The following is an 18,904-nucleotide window of genomic DNA, read 5'->3' on the forward strand; positions in this document are numbered from 1 at the left end:
ATTTTTTTTCTTATGATGAGAACTTTTAAGATCTACTTTCTTAGCAACTTTCAAATATACAACATACTATTCTTACCTTTAGTCGTGAGCCTGTACATTATATCCCATGTCTATTGTTTTTTTTATAACTGGAAGTTTGTTTTATTTTTTTTTTTGTAGATAATAATTTTTTATTGAAGGGTAGTTGACACACAGTATTACATTATATTAGTTTCAGGTGTACAACATAGTGATTCAACATTTATATACATGATAATTCTAGGTACCAGCTATCACCATACCAAGTTGTTACAATATTTTGACTATATTCCTTATGCTATACATTACATCCCGGTTACTTATTTATTTTACAATTGGAAGCGTGTACTTTTTTTTGTTTGTTTGTTTGTGAGGGCATCTCTCATATTTATTGATCAAATGGTTGTTAACAACAATAAAATTCTGTATAGGGGAGTCAATGCTCAATGCACAATCATTAATCCACCCCAAGCCTAATTTTCGTCAGTCTCCAATCTTCGGAGGCATAACAAACAAGTTCTTACATGGAGAACAAATTCTTACATAGTGAATAAGTTACATGGTGAACAGTACAAGGGCAGTCATCACAGAAACTTTCGGTTTTGCTCATGCATTATGAACTATAAACGGTCAGTTCAAATATGAATACTCATTTGATTTTTATACTTGATTTATATGTGGATACCACATTTCTCTCTTTATTATTATTATTATTTTAAATAAAATGCTGAAGTGGTAGGTAGATACAAGATAAAGGTAGAAAACATAGTTTTGTGTTGTAAGAGAGCAAATGTAGATGATCAGGTGTGTGCCTGTAGACTATGTGTTAATCCAAGCTAGACAAGGGCAATAAAACATCCACGTATGCAGAAGATTTCTCTCAGAACAGGGGGGGTGAGGTTCTAAGCCTCACCTCTGTTGATCCCCAATTTCTCACCTGATGAACCCCTTCGACTGTGCCTGTCTTAGGTTGTTCCTCCCTTGAGGAATCTTACCCGTCTCTGGCTAACCAGTCATCTTCCGGGGCCATACAGGGAAATGTGAACTTGGTAAGTGAGAGGGAAGCCTTATTGTTTGAAAAGGTTAGCTTTTTACTTCTTTGCATATTTATGCCCTGTGGCTTCTATGCCCAGCATTTGTCTTGAGGTATCTTTACCACTTGGAGGAGTTATGATACTCGGTAAATTTGATATGAGGCACGAATTCTATTTAAGGGTTGTAATTAGGAAGGAAGAAGAAAAGCTATAGAAGTAGCAGGCGGAAGAAAACATGGGAAGATTGATTATTTCTTTGACATATCTTCTTGTAGAGTAACTTCAGCGTATATAGGTTTTAAGCTACTACTTAAATTGCGCACACACATTAACATAATAGGAGTATAGTTACATAACCAAAGCATATCTGTAATTACCAGCCATCTCCAGTGAAACCAAGAAAACCAGTTAGGCACCTTAGGCATTTGTGAAAACTTATCTATGACATGGTGGATATTGTCCAACTGAACTTGAACAGTCTGAGAGAAATCAGACAAATTAAAACAACCCATTCCTGGGGACTGTTCACATGCCATATGTTCTTTTAACAGTAAATAGTCTGTAGTTGTAAGACTTTGGAGCGCTACAATTTGCACTTCTCCAAATTCTTGGTTGAGTTCCAACAGTATAGATCCAGTCAAATTTGTTGTTTTACTGTATGCACAGGCCAGCTTAGATATCTCCTTCCTCATCCCCATGGCAAGTCCAGGAACGGGTGGGATGAGTGCATCTACAGCTGTAGCAGTGCGTGGATCTTTGTTGGGGTTTTTTGATGATCATCTTCTGGCATGAGTCTTCCAGAGAGTGCAGATGTTGGAAGTTCTTTTTCATATCATATCTTAGTTCATTTTCGGGGCAGCCCAATTAGGCTTTGATCCTCTGTATAAACACAAACAGACCCTTTGCCTACACTTTTATATGCCCTTTATACCCTTGTGTAGAACTCGTTGGAGGTTACCACACAGGAACTGCCCTTTTTTTTTTTTTTTTTTTTTTTTGCTTTGTTTTTGGTATCACTAATCTACACTTACATGACGAATATTATGTTTACTAGGCTCTCCCCTATACCAGGTCTCTCCTATAAACCCCTTTACAGTCACTGTCCATCAGCATAGCAAAATGTTGTAGAATCACTACTTGCCTTCTCTGTGTTGTACAGCCCTCCCTTTTCTCCTACCCCCCCATGTATGTTAATCTTAATACCCCCCTACTTCTCCCCCCCTTATCCCTCCCTACCCACCCATCCTCCCCAGTCCCTTTCCCTTTGGTACCTGTTAGTCCATTCTTGAGTTCTGTGATTCTGCTGCTGTTTTATTCCTTCAGTTTTTCCTTTGTTCTTATATTCCACAGATGAGTGAAATCATTTGGTATTTCTCTTTCTCCGCTTGGCTTGTTTCACTGAGCATAATACCCTCCAGCTCCATCCATGTTGCTGCAAATGATCGGATTTGCCCTTTTCTTATGGCTGAGTAGTATTCCATTGTGTATATGTACCACATCTTCTTTATCCATTCATCTATTGATGGACATTTAGGTTGCTTCCAATTCTTGGCTATTGTAAATAGTGCTGCAATAAACATAGGGGTGCATCTGTCTTTCTCAAACTTGATTGCTGCGTTCTTAGGGTAAATTCCTAGGAGTGCAATTCCTGGGTCAAATGGTAAGTCTGTTTTGAGCATTTTGATATACCTCCATACTGCTTTCCACAATGGTTGAACTAACTTACATTCCCACCAGCAGTGTAGGAGGTTTCCCCTTTCTCCACAGCCTCGCCAACATTTGTTGTTGTTTGTCTTTTGGATGGCAGCCATCCTTACTGGTGTGAGGTGATACCTCATTGTAGTTTTAATTTGCATTTCTCTGATAATTAGCGATGTGGAGCATCTTTTCATGTGTCTGTTGGCCATCTGTATTTCTTTTTTGGAGAACTGTCTGTTCAGTTCCTCTGCCCATTTTTTAATTGGGTTATTTGTTTTTTGTTTGTTGAGGCATGTGAGCCCCTTATATATTCTGGACGTCAAGCCTTTATCGGATGTGTCATTTTCAAATATATTCTCCCATACTGTAGGGATCCTTTTTGTTCTATTGATGGTGTCTTTTGCTGTACAGAAGCTTTTCAGCTTAATATAGTCCCACTTGTTCATTTTTGCTTTTGTTTTCCTTGCCCGGGGAGATATGTTCAAGAAGAGGTCACTCATGTTTATGTCTAAGAGGTTTTCGCCTATGTTTTCTTCCAAGAGTTTAATGGTTTCATGGCTTACATTCAGGTCTTTGATCCATTTTGAGTTTACTTTTGTATATGGGGTTAGACAATGGTCCAGTTTCATTCTCCTACATGTAGCTGTCCAGTTTTGCCAGCACCACCTGTTGAAGAGACTGTCATTTCGCCATTGTATGTCCATGGCTCCTTTATCAAATATTAATTGACCATATATGTCTGGGTTAATGTCTGGATTCTCTAGTCTGTTCCATTGGTCTGTGGCTCTGCTCTTGTGCCAGTACCAAATTGTCTTGATTACTATGGCTTTATAGTAGAGCCTGAAGTTGGGGAGTGAGATCCCCCCTACTTTATTCTTCTTTCTAAGGATTGCTTTGGCTATTCGGGGTCTTTGGTGTTTCCATATGAATTTTTGAATTATTTGTTCCAGTTCATTGAAGAATGTTGCTGGTAGTTTCATAGGGATTGCATCAAATCTGTATATTGCTTTGGGCAGGATGGCCATTTTGACGATATTAATTCTTCCTAGCCACGAGCGTGGGATGAGTTTCCATCTGTTAGTGTCCCCTTTAATTTCTCTTAAGAGTGACTTGTAGTTTTCAGAGTATAAGTCTTTCACTTCTTTGGTTAGGTTTATTCCTAGGTATTTTATTTTTTTGGATGCAATTGTGAATGGAGTAGTTTTCCTGATTTCTCTTTCTGTTGGTTCGTTGTTAGTATATAGGAAAGCCACAGATTTCTGTGTGTTGATTTTGTATCCTGCAACTTTGCTGTATTCCGATATCAGTTCTAGTACTTTTGGGGTGGAGTCTTTAGGGTTTTTTATGTACAGTATCATGTCATCTGCAAATAGTGACAGTTTAACTTCTTCTTTACCAATCTGGATTCCTTGTATTTCTTTGTTTTGTCTGATTGCCGTGGCTAGGACCTCCAGCACTATGTTAAATAACAGTGGAGAGAGTGGGCATCCCTGTCTAGTTCCCGATCTCAGCGGAAATGCTTTCAGCTTCTCGCTGTTCAATATAATGTTGGCTGTGGGTTTATCATAGATGGCCTTTATTATGTTGAGGTACTTGCCCTCTATTCCCATTTTGCTGAGAGTTTTTAACATGAATGGATGTTGAACTTTGTCAAATGCTTTTTCAGCATCTATGGAGATGATCATGTGGTTTTTGTCTTTCTTTTTGTTGATGTGGTGGATGATGTTGATGGACTTTCGAATGTTGTACCATCCTTGCATCCCTGGCATGAATCCCACTTGGTCATGGTGTATGATCCTTTTGATGTATTTTTTAATTCGGTTTGCTAATATTTTGTTGAGTATTTTTGCATCTACGTTCATCAGGGATATTGGTCTGTAGTTTTCTTTTTTGGTGGGGTCTTTGCCTGGTTTTGGTATTAGGGTGATGTTAGCTTAATAGAATGAGTTTGGGAGTATTCCCTCCTCCTCTATTTTTTGGAAAACTCTAAGGAGAATGGGTATTATGTCTTCCCTGTATGTCTGATAAAATTCCGAGGTAAATCCATCTGGCCCGGGGGTTTTGTTCTTTGGTAGTTTTTTGATTACCGTTTCAATTTCGTTGCTGGTAATTGGTCTGTTTAAATTTTCTGTTTCTCTCTGGGTCAATAGTGGAAGGTTGTATTTTTCTAGGAAGTTGTCCATTTCTCCTAGGTTTCCCAGCTTGTTAGCATATAGGTTTTCATAGTATTCTCTAATAATTCTTTGTATTTCTGTGGTGTCCGTCATGATTTTTCCTTTCTCGTTTCTGATACTGTTGATTTGTGTTGACTCTCTTTTCTTCTTAATAAGTCTGGCTAGAGGCTTATCTATTTTGTTTATTTTCTCGAAGAACCAGCTCTTGGTTTCATTGATTTTTGCTATTGTTTTATTCTTCTCAATTTTATTTATTTCTTCTCTGATCTTTATTATGTCCCTCCTTCTGCTGACCTTAGCCCTCATTTGTTCTTCTTTTTCCAATTTCGATAATTGTGACATTAGACCATTCATTTGGGATTGTTCTTACTTTTTAAAATATGCTTGGATTGCTATATACTTTCCTCTTAAGACTGCTTTTGCTGCGTCCCACAGAAGTTGGGGCTTAGTGTTGTTGTTGTCATTTGTTTCCATATATTGCTGGATCTCCATTTTGATTTGGTCATTGATCCATTGATTATTTAGGAGCGTGTTGTTAAGCCTCCATGTGTTTGTGAGCCTCTTTGCTTTCTTTATACAGTTTATTTCTAGTTTTATGCCTTTGTGGTCTGAAAAGTTGGTTGGTAGGATTTCAATCTTTTGGAATTTTCTGAGGCTCTTTTTGTGGGCTAGTATGTGGTCTATTCTGGAGAATGTTCCATGTGCACTTGAGAAGAATGTATATCCCGCTGCTTTTGGATGTAGAGTTCTATAGATGTCTATTAGGTCCATCTGCTCTACTGTGTTGTTCAGTGCTTCCGTGTCCTTACTTATTTTCTGCCCAGTGGATCTATCCTGTGGGGTGAGTGGTGTGTTGAAGTCTCCTAGAATGAATGCATTGCAGTCTATTTCCCCCTTTAGTTCTGTTAGTATTTGTTTCACATATGCTGGGGCTCCTGTGTTGGGTGCATATATATTTAGAATGGTTATATCCTCTTGTTGGACTGAGCCCTTTATCATTATGTAGTGTCCTTCTTTATCTCTTGTTACTTTCTTTGTTTTGAAGTCTATTTTGTCTGATATTAGTACTGCAACCCCTGCTTTCTTCTCGCTGTTGTTTGCTTGAAATATGTTTTTCCATCCCTTGACTTTTAGTCTGTACATGTCTTTGGGTTTGAGGTGAGTTTCTTGTAAGCAGCATATAGATGGGTCTTGCTTTTTTATCCATTCTGTTACTCTGTGTCTTTTGATTGGTGCATTCAACCCATTAACATTTAGGGTGACTATTGAAAGATATGTACTTATTGCCATTGCAGGCTTTAAATTCGTGGTTACCAAAGGTTCAAGGTTAGCCTCTTTAGTATCTTACTGCCTAACTTAGCTCGCTTATTGAGCTGTTATATACACTGTCTGGAGATTCTTTTCTTCTCTCCCTTCTTGTTCCTCCTCCTCGATTCTTCATATGTTGGGTGTTTTGTGCTGTGCTCTTTCTAGGAGTGCTCCCATCTAGAGCAGTCCCTGTAAGATGTTCTGTAGAGGTGGTTTGTGGGAAGCAAATTCCCTCAGCTTTTGTTTGTCTGGGAATTGTTTAATCCCACCGTCATATTTGAATGATAGTCGTGCTGGATACAGTATCCTTGGTTTAAGGCCCTTCTGTTTCATTGTATTAAATATATCATGCCATTCTCTTCTGGCCTGTAGGGTTTCTGTCGAGAAGTCTGATGTTAGCCTGATGGGTTTCCCTTTATAGGTGACCTTTTTCTCTCTAGCTGCCTTTAACACTCTTTCCTTGTCCTTGATCTTTGCCATTTTAATTATTATGTGTCTTGGTGTTGTCCTCCTTGGATCCTTTCTGTTGGGGGTTCTGTGTATTTCCGTGGTCTGTTCGATTATTTCCTCCCCCAGTGTGGGGAAGTTTTCAGCAATTATTTCTTCTAAGATACTTTCCATCTCTTTTCCTCTCTCTTCTTCTTCTGGAACCCCTATAATACGGATATTGTTCCTTTTGGATTGGTCACACAGTTCTCTTAACATTGTTTCATTCCTGGAGATCCTTTTATCTCTCTCTATGTCAGCTTCTATGCGTTCCTGTTCTCTGGTTTCAATTCCATCAATGGCCTCTTGCATCCTATCCATTCTGCTTATAAACCCTTCCAGAGTTTGTTTCATTTCTGCAATCTCCTTTCTGGAATCTGTGATCTCCCTCCGGACTTCATCCCATTTCTCTTGCGTATTTCTCTGCATCTCTGTCAGCATGTTTATGATTCTTATTTTGAATTCTTTTTCAGGAAGACTGGTTAGGTCTGTCTCCTTCTCTGGTGTTGTCTCTGTGATCTTTGTCTGCCTATAGCTTTGCCTTTTCATGGTGATAGGAATAGTCTGCAGAACTGGGACGAGTGACGGCTGGAAGAACTTCCCTTCTTGTTGGTTTGTGGCCCTCCTCTCCTGGGAGAACAGCGGCCTCTAGTGGCTTGTGCTGGGCAGCTGTGCGCAGACAGGGTTTCTGCTTCCTGCCCGGCTGCTATGGAGTTAATCTCCGCTGTTGCTGTGGGCGTGGCCTGGCTCAGGCAGCTACTCCAAAATGGTGGAGTCGCGTTGGAGCAGGAGCTGCTGGGAGGCTATTTATCTCCGTAAGGGGCCTCCCTGCTCCCTGCAGCCCAGGGGTTAGTGTGCCCAGAGATCCCCGGATTCCCTACCCCTGGATTAAGTGTCCCGCCCTGCCCCTTTAAGACTTCCAAAAAGCACCCACCAAAACAAAACAACGACCACAAAAAAAAAAAAATTTAAATTAAAAAAAAAAATGTGGCCACTCGTTTTTCTTTATTCTCCGGTGCCAGCCTCAGGCATCTGCTCACCGGTCTTGCTGCCCTGTTTCCCTAGTATTGGGGTCCCTATCCCTTTAAGACTTCCAAAAAGCACTCGCCAAAACAAAACAGCAAAAAAAAAAAAATGGTCACTCGCTTTTCTTATGTCCTCCAGCGCCCAGCCTCCAGTGCCCGCTCACTGTTCTTGCTGCCCTATTTTCCTAGTATCCAGGGCCCTGCACTCTGGCCCGGATGGCTGGGACTGGGTGTTCGGCAGTCCTGGGCTCCGTCTCCCTCCCGCTCTGCCTGCTCTTCTCCCGCCGGGAGCTGGGGGGAGGGGCGCTCGGCTCCCGCGGGGCGGGGGCTTGTATCTTACCCCCTTCGCGAGGTGCTGGGTTCTCTCAGGTGCGGATGTGGTCTGGATATTGTCCTGTGTCCTCTGGTCTTTATTCTAGGAAGGCTTGTCTTTGTTATATTTTCATGGATATATGTGGTTTTGGGAGGAGATTTCCGCTGCTCTACTCACGCCGCCATCTTCCGCCCATCCTCCTCTGTTTTATATTTTATACTATTTTATAACTGGAATTATTTTATTTAATTATTTTATAACTGTAAGTTTGTACCTTTTGACCCCTTTCTCCCATTTGCCCACCTACACTCCTCACCTCTGATAACCACGAATCTGAGTGGATAAATCTTGACAAGACCTAGCCTCACCTTATTCAAGGGACAGGCCTTAGTGAGGGGGTCAGGGTAAGACCTAGGCATGCTGTATACAGTAACGATAATACAGGCCAGACACTCCAGTGCTGTTGGGAGCAATATCTCAGACCCTCTCTGTCTCTTAATTTATCACTCCTGCAAAGACTTTATTATTTCCAGTTCTCCTCTATTATCCTTCCTGCTCTTGCTTTCTTTCCTTGGCCCTTTCAAGACCCTTGACCTCCTCCACCACCAGGATGAAAATCATTCATAAAAACCAGCCATAGACAATTACATCTGCCCAGGTATTCCCCAAAACCACCTTCCTGCTGCCTTTATTAGCCCAGTGTTAGCTGTTTTCATATTTCTGTACTGTAGACCTGTGGCTCTCTGGTCCAGTTTCCAAGATCTGATTCCCTCTTCCATTAGGGTGGGGGGGGCCTGTTTGAACTTCTTTCTCTGGTTCCATCCAACACCAATAGCATCCGATGGTGATGACAATAATCACTGCTTTTTTCACATAAGACCTGCTAGGTGCCTCCAAACAAGTGCTGCTATTGCCCCCATTTTGCAGATGAGAAGACTGCACCCCATAAAGGTTGAGGGACTTACCCAAGCTCACAGAGAGCTGGTGGAGCAGGGACTCACAGTAAGACTGCGCTTTTATCCACTGTGTTCATTTGTTCCAACTCACTTGATACAATCAACTTGCTTGTGAGTTTTATCCAGAGCTTTGTGCAGGAGACAGCCCGCCCACAGCTGCATTTCTGTGTAGAAGCCCACTGCCTGGTCATCAAGCCCACCACCAGAGCTCCCCCTGACAGCTCTGTCCACCCCCTCTCCACCCCCATGAAGGGGCACTTTGTATACATTTGTTGGAGGAAGAGCAAATGAAGATAAGGTGGGTGATGACAGATGCCATGATGGATGCAGATACGGCTTGCTAATGCTCACTCCTCTCCACATATTTATATTACATCTTCGTTCTCTTTATTCACTTCTTAAAAATTTCAACTGAGATGGTACTTATAAAATGCCACTCAACTGCTATCCCTTTTAGGACAGTTATAGAAAACAGAGCCCTCAGTCTGGACAACCAGCCCATGGCTCCTCTGAGTTGGGACCGGCTGGCTGGGTCATGTCCAGTGGGCACAGGTGCTGATCCTTGAAACTTGTCCACTGGCTTAGTTTGTGTCACTGTCATTACCAAAAGTTGCACATTTTACCTTGCTTCTGATAATTTGGATGCCTTCTAGCAATTGCCTGACAAGGTCCAGGTCCTCGGGTTCTGCAGAGCCCCCAAAGGTGCCAAAGGTGACATTTACTGTGGGGCCTAAAAAGTTACTACGAGTGTGGTGTGGGGCTGAGGGCAGGTCTTACCTTTTGACACTCTTCCCATTAAGGATTCTTTGCTGATTTAGTGAGGATTCTTAGTTGTTTGTAAGGGAAAAATAGTTTAAGCATAAAACTGCATTTTTAAAAAACTTAGAAGACCGAGAAGCCAGAGATGGATAATGACAATGTTAACAAGTAAAGTTTACTCAGCAGTTGCAATGTGTCAGACACTATTCTATTATTCCAAATATATTTACTTCATTTAATTGTCAAAGCTATCCTGGTATTATCCCCTCCCCCATTTTATAGATGAAGAGACTAAGGCAAAGAGAGGGAAAGTTGCCCAAGGTCACATAGTCAGAAGTGGGGAGGTAGGATCTGAACCCAGGCTCTCTGTCTCCAGAGGGGGCACCATAAACCAAATCTGGCACAGCTGGATGGAGGGCTCATACTATGACATTAGAAACTGTTTTTCTCTCTCTTCGATTCCTGGTTTGCTTTCCTCTAGGATGACTTCAGTCTCAGGGAAGCTTTCCTGCTATGATGGCTGAGATGCAGCCAGCAGTCTGTGCTGCCTTCACAGTTAGCAGTTCCAGGAGAGGCTGTAGTTGGTAGGGTGCCTCTTCCCTTTGCCTCTATTAGGAAGAAGTTCCATGGAGAGTTGTAATTGGCCTGCTTTGGATTCACTTTTCCCTAACCAATCATAATAGCAAGAGAAGTGGAGTAATTCTATGGAGAAATCTTATTGGCCAGGTCTAACCCCAGCTGGACCATAGAGACTGAGAATAGGAAAGAGATGCTTTCCTTCTCTTTCCTCAAAGAGAAGCCAGGCAAGCCGAGATCCCCAGCCCACCATGCCTACCGCAAGGTTATGCACACTTAGTTTGCCTTAGGAGAAAGCCGTCTCAGTTTCAACTGCCCTGCTGTTTTCCAGGTGATTGTTCAGCGGACTCTGGCTGCCAAAAACCTGTCCCATGCCAAAGGAGGCTCTCTGCTGGCTGCGTACCTGAAGGTGCTGCCCCTTTTCATGATGGTGTTCCCTGGAATGGTTAGCCGTGTCCTCTTCCCAGGTGAGAAGTGGTTGGGAGGAGAGGTTACCTGCCTTTGAGTCTCAGACCAGTGAAGCGTTCTGTACATATCACTGAATGCCTTCAGAGATACGACTGGAATCCCTACCTAGTGATGTGACAGAGGTGTCTCCACCTAGGCACCTCCTGACCCTGTGCTGTTGCCTAACATTGGTTCAATGGGAACATCCTATTGATGTCCCAGGCTCGTGGAGTGGTGACTCATCTGGGGCCTGGCTACAAAACTGTTTATTTGGAACCACAAACTAGGTTAATATGTTGTGATTGCAGATGTTCATTCCCTAAAGTCTCATGTGAGAGGTCCTCTCATGCTTTAGTGTTTGAGCCCAGTGGTTGGTGAGTTTGGCCCAGTGGAACCCTCTGGGGGATGCTTAACAAAAATCAGGGATATCAAAGCCTCTAGGATATTTGCCTTTGAGTTCATTTTTTTTGATTTGGTAAAGTGATGAAGTTTGTGCCAGGAGGATAAGCAGAACTGGGTTTGGTGATGTGACTGGGAGCCCCTGTGATGTCAGGAACTAGTGATCTGTACAGAAGAAGGCTCTTTTCTGCCTCAAACGGTGAGCTTTCTCTCCCATATTCAACAAGGTTATTGTTAACTCAAAAGGAAGATAAGGTTGAAGGTTCATCCCCCTATGCCTTACCCTACATGGTGTCATGCAGAGGTAAAGAAAGGGTAGGATGAAATGATTAGTTAATTGGCCCAGAAGTTTTGTCAGAATAATTTAGGACAGTAAGTATTAAGAGGAAAGAGTTGGGGAAGGAAGTGGGGGAGTGGGGCATTGTCTGTGGTGCTAGACTCTGGGCTCATGTTCTTCCACCAAAGAGGGGATGAAGAATGCAGGGAGGCACTGGTCCTGTTTCCAGGGAGGGGGCACAAGGCATGGAAAAGCCAAGAGGAGAATAAGAAGTGGTACTTGGGATTTGTGGTGACTTGAAAGAAAATGTGCAGCTTGTGGGCTTGACACATGAACAAAGAATATGGCTTAAATCCACCAACATTCTTTGTGCTGAAATCTAGTCCCTGCATGAAGAGCTTCACCGTGCCGTGTGGTGGTGATGACTGTGGACTCTGATCTGAACTGCCTGGGCCTGAGTCTTGGCTCTGCCACTTACTACCTGTGTGACCTTGGATGAGTCACTTAATCTCTTGGCCTCCTTTTCCTCACTCTAAAGTGGGGATAATACTTCATTAAGGCTTAAAGCAGTTCCTGGCACATGGCAAGCACTATATAAGTGTTCACGCTTATGGTTTTATACCCACGTCATCTCATTTATTCCTCAAAACAGTCTTATGAATTAGGTACCATTATTGTTATTTTTATTTATAGGTGAGGAAATCAAAGCTTAGAGAAATTAATCCATCCTTTATTTATTCTTCCATGTATTCAACAAATACTTTGAGACCAATTATCTGCTAGAGCTTATTCTAGAGGACCCTGGGGATCCATAAGTGAATAAGAGGAATCTGGATCCCTCCTAAGTTAAGTGACTCACTGAAGTTACTTGGTCAGGGCTAGGTGAGCCTGGATTTGAACCCAGGTGCATTGCCTCCAAAACCTGACTCTTAATCATGGTACTGTTTCTCTCAGCAAATCACATCCTAAGCTTTGGATCAATGCCTTGAAAGGTCAACACCAAGACCCTCTCATCACTCTTAACAGTCAGCTAATCAACAATCATTATTAAATGAAATAATATAATGTCATGTTCCATGCCCTTAAAGACTTTGTAATGTGACAGATGTGTCTGGTAATTGTGAAGAAATAAGATAAAATATACATCAAAACACTCTTGCATATGGTACCAGCAACAAGTGCAAAGGAATCTAAGAGAGTGAAGGAGGGTAGAGAGGGAGGTGGGCATGGTGTATCTGAAGGCCTAGACAAGCACTTGTGTGGTCCCTCGCCCGGCAGCATCACAGTTGCCTTGGAACTTGTTGGAAATGCGAACTTCAGGCCCGTTCCAAGACCTGCTGAATCAGAATCTCTAAAAACATCATGAGGTTTTAACAAACCTACCAGGAGAGTGAGAAGCCCTGGTCTAAAGTGCCGGGCCTGGGGCCAAGCCCCTCTACCTGTCTATTTCCACTTCTCGCTCCATCTCAGCCCCATCAGCTCCCCACTGAATCTTCAGCTGGGTCTGGAACTGCCTAAAAGTTTGCTCCAATCCTGAGCTTTCATGAGCCCAGACAACACCCTCTTCCACTTAGTCCGACTGAGAAATGGCACCCTTTTCAAGGATCTCTAGTGGAAATTAAGGGAGAAACCAAACAATGCTCTAAATGATAAAATGCAAAGGTGTAGAAATGTACTTATTAATGCAGCCAATCTGCATGCCACTTGAGCTTTGGAATAAACCAAGGGTTTGAGCACTATCACGACACTTACTAGCTGTATGATTGGGAAGCTTTTTAGTCTCTCTGGGCCTCAGTTTACTTGTCTTTGAAATAGGTGTAATAACAATATCTTCCCCGTGGAGTTGTGAAGACTATATGAGGCATATGTACAGTGTTTATTTGCAGCATCTGAGTCATAGGTAGGCTCCAGTGAACACTGGCATTTGGAAGAAGGATGGTTTCTGCTGTTTGGATAAAGGAAGCTCTTGGCCGGAGGGTTCCTTATGTCAAGTATCAGAGGGTCTGACAAGAGAACACACTCCATATATGAAATGGTTGATTAATTAACCCAAGACTGGCAGGAAGATGTTTCTGAATAGGGGGTTAAGGATCACAAGGCTGTTGACTCCATTTATAACTTAGATGAGTCATCGAATTTCCCTATGATGAACATATTCTTTAGACTGAATGGACAAACATAGCCGCATACACATTCTTTATGAACTGTGTCTGTCACGTGATGGCTGAAGGTTGCATTCCCAGAAGGTTGAACAAAAACTTTGTAGTTAATTAACTATTTCAGGGAGAGTCCTGCTCCTTCTCAGTGTACCTTGACAGGAGGTTTTAGACAAGCAGCAGAGCCTGTAAGACTAGGGCACAAGCAAGATGTTTGCCCACCTGGGAGATGCCTTATAGTATCCTGGCCACAGAAATGAAACTGTTTTCTGATCTCCTAAGCTTTTTTGGAAGAGTCAGAAAAAGCCAAGAACATCAACCTCCCAAAAGCATTTTTCTCAACAAGATGGTCCTTTTCAGCACTTCTCATTCAATGTCACTGTTGGTCTGAAGTCTTCATTTTGCCTAAGGATGAACCAGAGGTTTGGGAGCATCTACTTCTATCTCATAGCAATTGTTATTGGTGTTATTAACGGGAGCCACAGCTCCCATTCCTCTCTCATTGGTGGAGGGAAGGTCCAGCCTTGAGAAGATGGCATGACAATGGCCAGTGGGGAGATTCTACAAAGACCAGGGCCCTAGGGCTTCCCCGTGGATGAAAAGCCTGGGGCTACTCGCACTTCACTTCTTAGGTTTTATGTTACCTTAAAAAAGAAAATAAAGATACAACAATATTGGATTTTTTAAACTGTGGTATACTTTAAATGATTACATTGATTAAATTAACAGTTTTAAGGCAGGTAGAAATGTAGAGACTAAGTATACGATCTCATTTGTAGATACTGTCAAACCTCTTCATTTGAGGCCACTTATGAATTCGAGGCCTCAGCTAACTAGTCATCATGACATTGACATTGCATTAGAACCAGGGGGGAAACCGGCATGAGCAGTGAAGGGCTCCAAGTTCACTCCTAAACTGAGGTCCAGGGAAGTTTTCACCTGCCATGGAAGATGGGCTGGAAGGCACCTTGAATGAGGAAGGACCAAAGCCTTTGGACTGAACAGAGGGAGGGCCTGGGAGTTACCTATCAGAGTTTTTCCTAGATCCACCTGGAAAGAGACCTGACAAGTACTAAGTGGTCTAGCTGGTAAGAGTGGTGCTGAGGGAGCAGAAGGTGATAGGAAAGGTGTCGTTCACACTGAGGTGCCAAACCTTCAAGAGCACACGGAGAGTTCTCAAGGTCCTGGTGGGCAGGATGAGGTCATGGGTGCGGTGACCCCCAGACTCATGAGGGACAGGAAAGCATCCGTGCTCTTGGCCTGCCTTCTCTGGGGAACTGGATGGGGAGTCGGGAGGCCTGGGTTTTGTTTCTGCCTCTGACATGACCTTGCTTGGTGTTTATTGTCAGGTCCCCTCTGAGACTTTCTCTTCATCAGTGACATGGTAAAAGTAATCTCTTCTTTCCTCATACAGTTATGAAAAAGGGAACAAGAATACTGGGGGAGCTAGCCTCTCCCCAACAAAAATTTACTGAGCACCTACTCTGTACCACACACTAGCATAATGTTTTTTTTTTTATTAAGGTATCATTGATAAACACTCTTGCAAAGGTTTCACAAGAAAAACATTGTGGTGTCTACATTCACCCATATTATCAAGTCCCCCCACACCCCATTGCAGTCACTGTCCATCAGCGTAGCAAGATGCCACAGAGTCACTACTTGTCTTCTCTGAGCTATACTGTCTTCCCCGTGACCGCACACACACACCATGTGCACCAATGATAATACCCCTGAATCCCCCTCTCCCTTCCTCCCCTCCTGTCTTCCCATACCCCTCCCCTTTGGTAACCACTAGTTCCTTCTTGGAATCTCTGAGTCTGCTGATGTTTTGTTCCTTCAGTTTTGCTTTGTTGTTATACTCCACAAATAAGGGAAATCATTTGGTACTTGTTTTTCTCTGCCTGGATTATTTCACTGAGCATAATACCCTCTAGCTCCATCCATGTTGCTGCAAATGATAGGATTTGTTTTCTTCTAATGGCTGAATAGCATTCCATTGTTTACATGTACAACATCTTCTTTATCCATTCATCTACAGATGGACACTTAAGTTGCTTCCATTTCTTGGCTATTGTAAATAGTGCTGTGATAAACATAGGGGTGCATCTCTTTTTCAAACTGGGCTGCTGCATTCTTAGGGTGAATTCCTAGAAGTGGAATTCCTGGGTCAAATGGTATTTCTATTTTGAGCTTTTTGAGGAACCTCCATATTGCTTTCCACAATGGTTCAACTAATTTACATTCCCACCAGCAGTGTAGGAGGGTTCCCCTTTCTCCACAACCTCGCCAACACTTGTTGTTGTTTGTCTTTTGGATGGTGGCAATCCTTACTGGTGTGAGGTGATATCTCATTGTGGTTTTAATTTGCATTTCTCTGATGACTAGCGATGTGGAGCATCTTTTCATGTGCCTGTTGGCCATCTGGATTTCTTCTTTAGAGAACTGTCTGTTCAGCTCCTCTGCCCATTTCTTAATTGAACTATTTGCTTTTTGTTTGTTGAGGTGCGTGACCTCTTTATGTATTTTGGGTGTCAACCCTTTATCAGATCTGTCATTTATGAATATATTCTCCCATACTGTAGGATGCCTTTTTGTTCTATTGATGGTGTCCTTTGCTGTACAGAAACTTTTCAGCTTGATATAGTCCCACTTGTTCATTTTTGTTTTTGTTTCCCTTGCCCGGGGAGATATGTTCATGAAGAAGTCGCTCATGTTTATGTCCAAGAGATTTTTTCCTATGTTTTTTTCTAAGAGTTTTATGGTTTCATGACTTACATTCAGGTCTTTGATCCATTTTGAGTTTACTTCTGTGTATGGGGTTAGATAGTGATCCAGTTTCATTCTCTTACATGTAGCTGTCCAGTTTTGCCAGCACCATCTGTTGAAGAGACTGTCATTTCCCCATTGTATGTCCATGGCTCCTTTATCGTGTATTAACTGACCACATATGGTTGGGTTAATGTCTGGAGTCTCTAGTCTGTTCCACTGGTCTTTGGTTCTGTTCTTGTGCCAGTACCAAACTGTCTTGATTACTGTGGCTTTGTAGTAGAGCTTGAAGTTGGGGAGTGAGATCCCCCCCCCACTTTATTCTTCCTTCTCAGGATTGCTTTGGCTATTTGGGATCTTTTGTGGTCCCATATGAATTTTAGAATTATTTGTTCTAGTTCTTTGAAGAATGCTGTTGGTATTTTGATAGGGATTGCACTGAATCTGTAGATTACTTTAGGCAGGGTGGCCATTTTGACAATATTAATTCTTCCTAGCCATAAGCACAGAATGTGCTAATTTCTCTCATGAGTGTCTTGTAGTTTTTAGGGTATAGGTCTTTCACCTCATTGAGTAGGTTTATTCTTAGGTATTTTATTCATTTTGATGCAATTGTGAATGGAATTGTTTTCTTGATTTCTCTTTCTGCTAGTTCATCATTAGTATATAGGAATGTGACATATTTCTGTGTATTGATTTTATATCCTGCAACTTTGCTGAATTCAGTTATTTGTTCTAGTAGTTTTGGGGTGATTCTTTAGGGTTTTCTATGTACAATATCATGTCATCTGCAGTGACAGTTTAACTTCTTCCTTACCAATCTGGATGCCTTTTGTTTCTTTGTGTTGTCTGATTGCCGTGGCTAGGACCTCCAGGGCTATGTTGAATAAAAGCGGGGAGAGTGGGCATCCTTGTCTTGTTCCTGATCTTAGAGAAAAAGCTTTCAGCTTCTCGCTGTTAAGTATGATGTTGGCTGTGGATTTGTCATATATGGCCTTTACTGTGTTGAGGTACTTGCCCTCTATACTAGTATAATGTTTTTTAAGTCCCCTCTCTGTCTTCTAAGCAGGAGGCCTAGGCTTGTATGTTTGTATCATCATAATAGGTAGAGATAAAGAACTAGAGATGCCAGGAAAGCTAGATGGATTTATGTTAAAAAATCATATTGCTTCCAACATCAACATCCTCTGGAAGAGTCATTCCAGAAGATGCCCATCAAAAAACTTCAACAAAGATCCTGGCGCTGTTGCAGTTGTAGCTGCATTCATCCCGCCAGTTCCTGAACTTGCCATTGGAATGCAGAAGGAGATATCTAAGCTGGCCTGTGCATACAGTAAAACAACAAATTTGACTAGTTCTATATTGTCGGAACTCAACCAAGAATTAGGAGAAGTGCGAGTTGCAGTGCTCCAAAATTGTGCTACTGTAGACTATCTACTGTTAAAAGAACGTATGGGATGTGAACAGTTCCCAGGAATGTGTTGTTTTAATTTGTCTGATTTTTCTCAAACTATTCAAAATCAGTTAGACAATATCCATCATATTATTGATAAGTTTTCACAAATGCCTGGGTTACCTAACTGGTTTTCTTGGTTTCACTGGATATGGCCAGTAATTGTAGGTCTGCTTTTGTTATGTATCTGTATTCCTATTCTGTTAATGTGTGTATGCAATCTAATCAGTAGTTTGTTAAAACCTATACATGCTTATATTACTCTACAAGAAGTTATGTCAAAGAAATAATCAATCTTCCCATGTTTTCTTCCGCCTCCTACTTCTATAGCTTTTCTTCTTCCTTCCTAATTACAACCCTTAAATAGAATTCGTGCCTCATATCAAATTTACCGAGTATCATAATTCTTCCAAGTGGTAAAGATACCTCAAGACAAATGCTGGGCATAGAAGCTACACGGCATAAATATGCAAAGAAGTAAAAAGCTAACCTTTTCAAACAATAAGGCTTCTCTCTCACTTACCAACTTCACATTTCCCTGTATGGCCCCGGAAGATGACTGGTTAGCCAGAGACGGGTAAGATGCCTCAAGGGAGGAACAACCTAAGACAGGCACAGTCGCAGGGGGCCATCAGGTGAGAAAACGGGGATCAGCAGAGGTGAGGCTTAGAACCTCACCCCCCCTGTTCTGAGAGAAATCTTCTGCATACGTGGATGTTTTATTGCCCTTGTCTAGCTTGGATTAACACATAGTCTACAGGCACACACCTGATCATCTACATTTGCCTTCTTACAGCACTAACTTATGCTTTCTATCTGTATCTTGCATCTACTTACCACTTCAGCATTTTATTTAAATAAATAAATAAATAAATAAATAAATAAGGGGGAAATGTGGGATTCACATATAAATCAAGTATCAAAATCAAACGAATATTCATATTTGACCTGATTGTTTATAGTTCATAATGGGTGATCAAAACCGAAAGTTTCTGTGATGACTGCCCTTGCACTGTTCACCATGTAAGAACTTGTTCACCATGTAAGAACTTGTTC

General features: G+C 41.9%; 1 protein-coding gene across 4 annotated transcripts in view; it reads left to right on the top strand.

Moving 5' to 3' along the window:
• The window catches only part of SLC5A11 (solute carrier family 5 member 11), a 65,720-nt gene that overhangs the window by 38,189 nt on the left and 8,627 nt on the right, over nt 1-18,904 (top strand). For all 4 annotated transcript variants that reach the window (XR_005031066.2, XM_036916916.2, XM_036916918.2 and 1 more), the window contains one exon: nt 10,679-10,814. Coding sequence is in view for 3 of the 4 variants with exons in the window: in XM_036916916.2 (XP_036772811.2) it covers nt 10,679-10,814 (136 nt within the window). In the remaining variant the exon portion in view is untranslated. The remainder of the gene's footprint in view (nt 1-10,678; nt 10,815-18,904) is intronic.

Source organism: Manis pentadactyla, chromosome 10 (assembly GCF_030020395.1).
Source record: "Manis pentadactyla isolate mManPen7 chromosome 10, mManPen7.hap1, whole genome shotgun sequence".
NCBI classification, from domain to species: Eukaryota; Metazoa; Chordata; class Mammalia; order Pholidota; family Manidae; genus Manis; species Manis pentadactyla.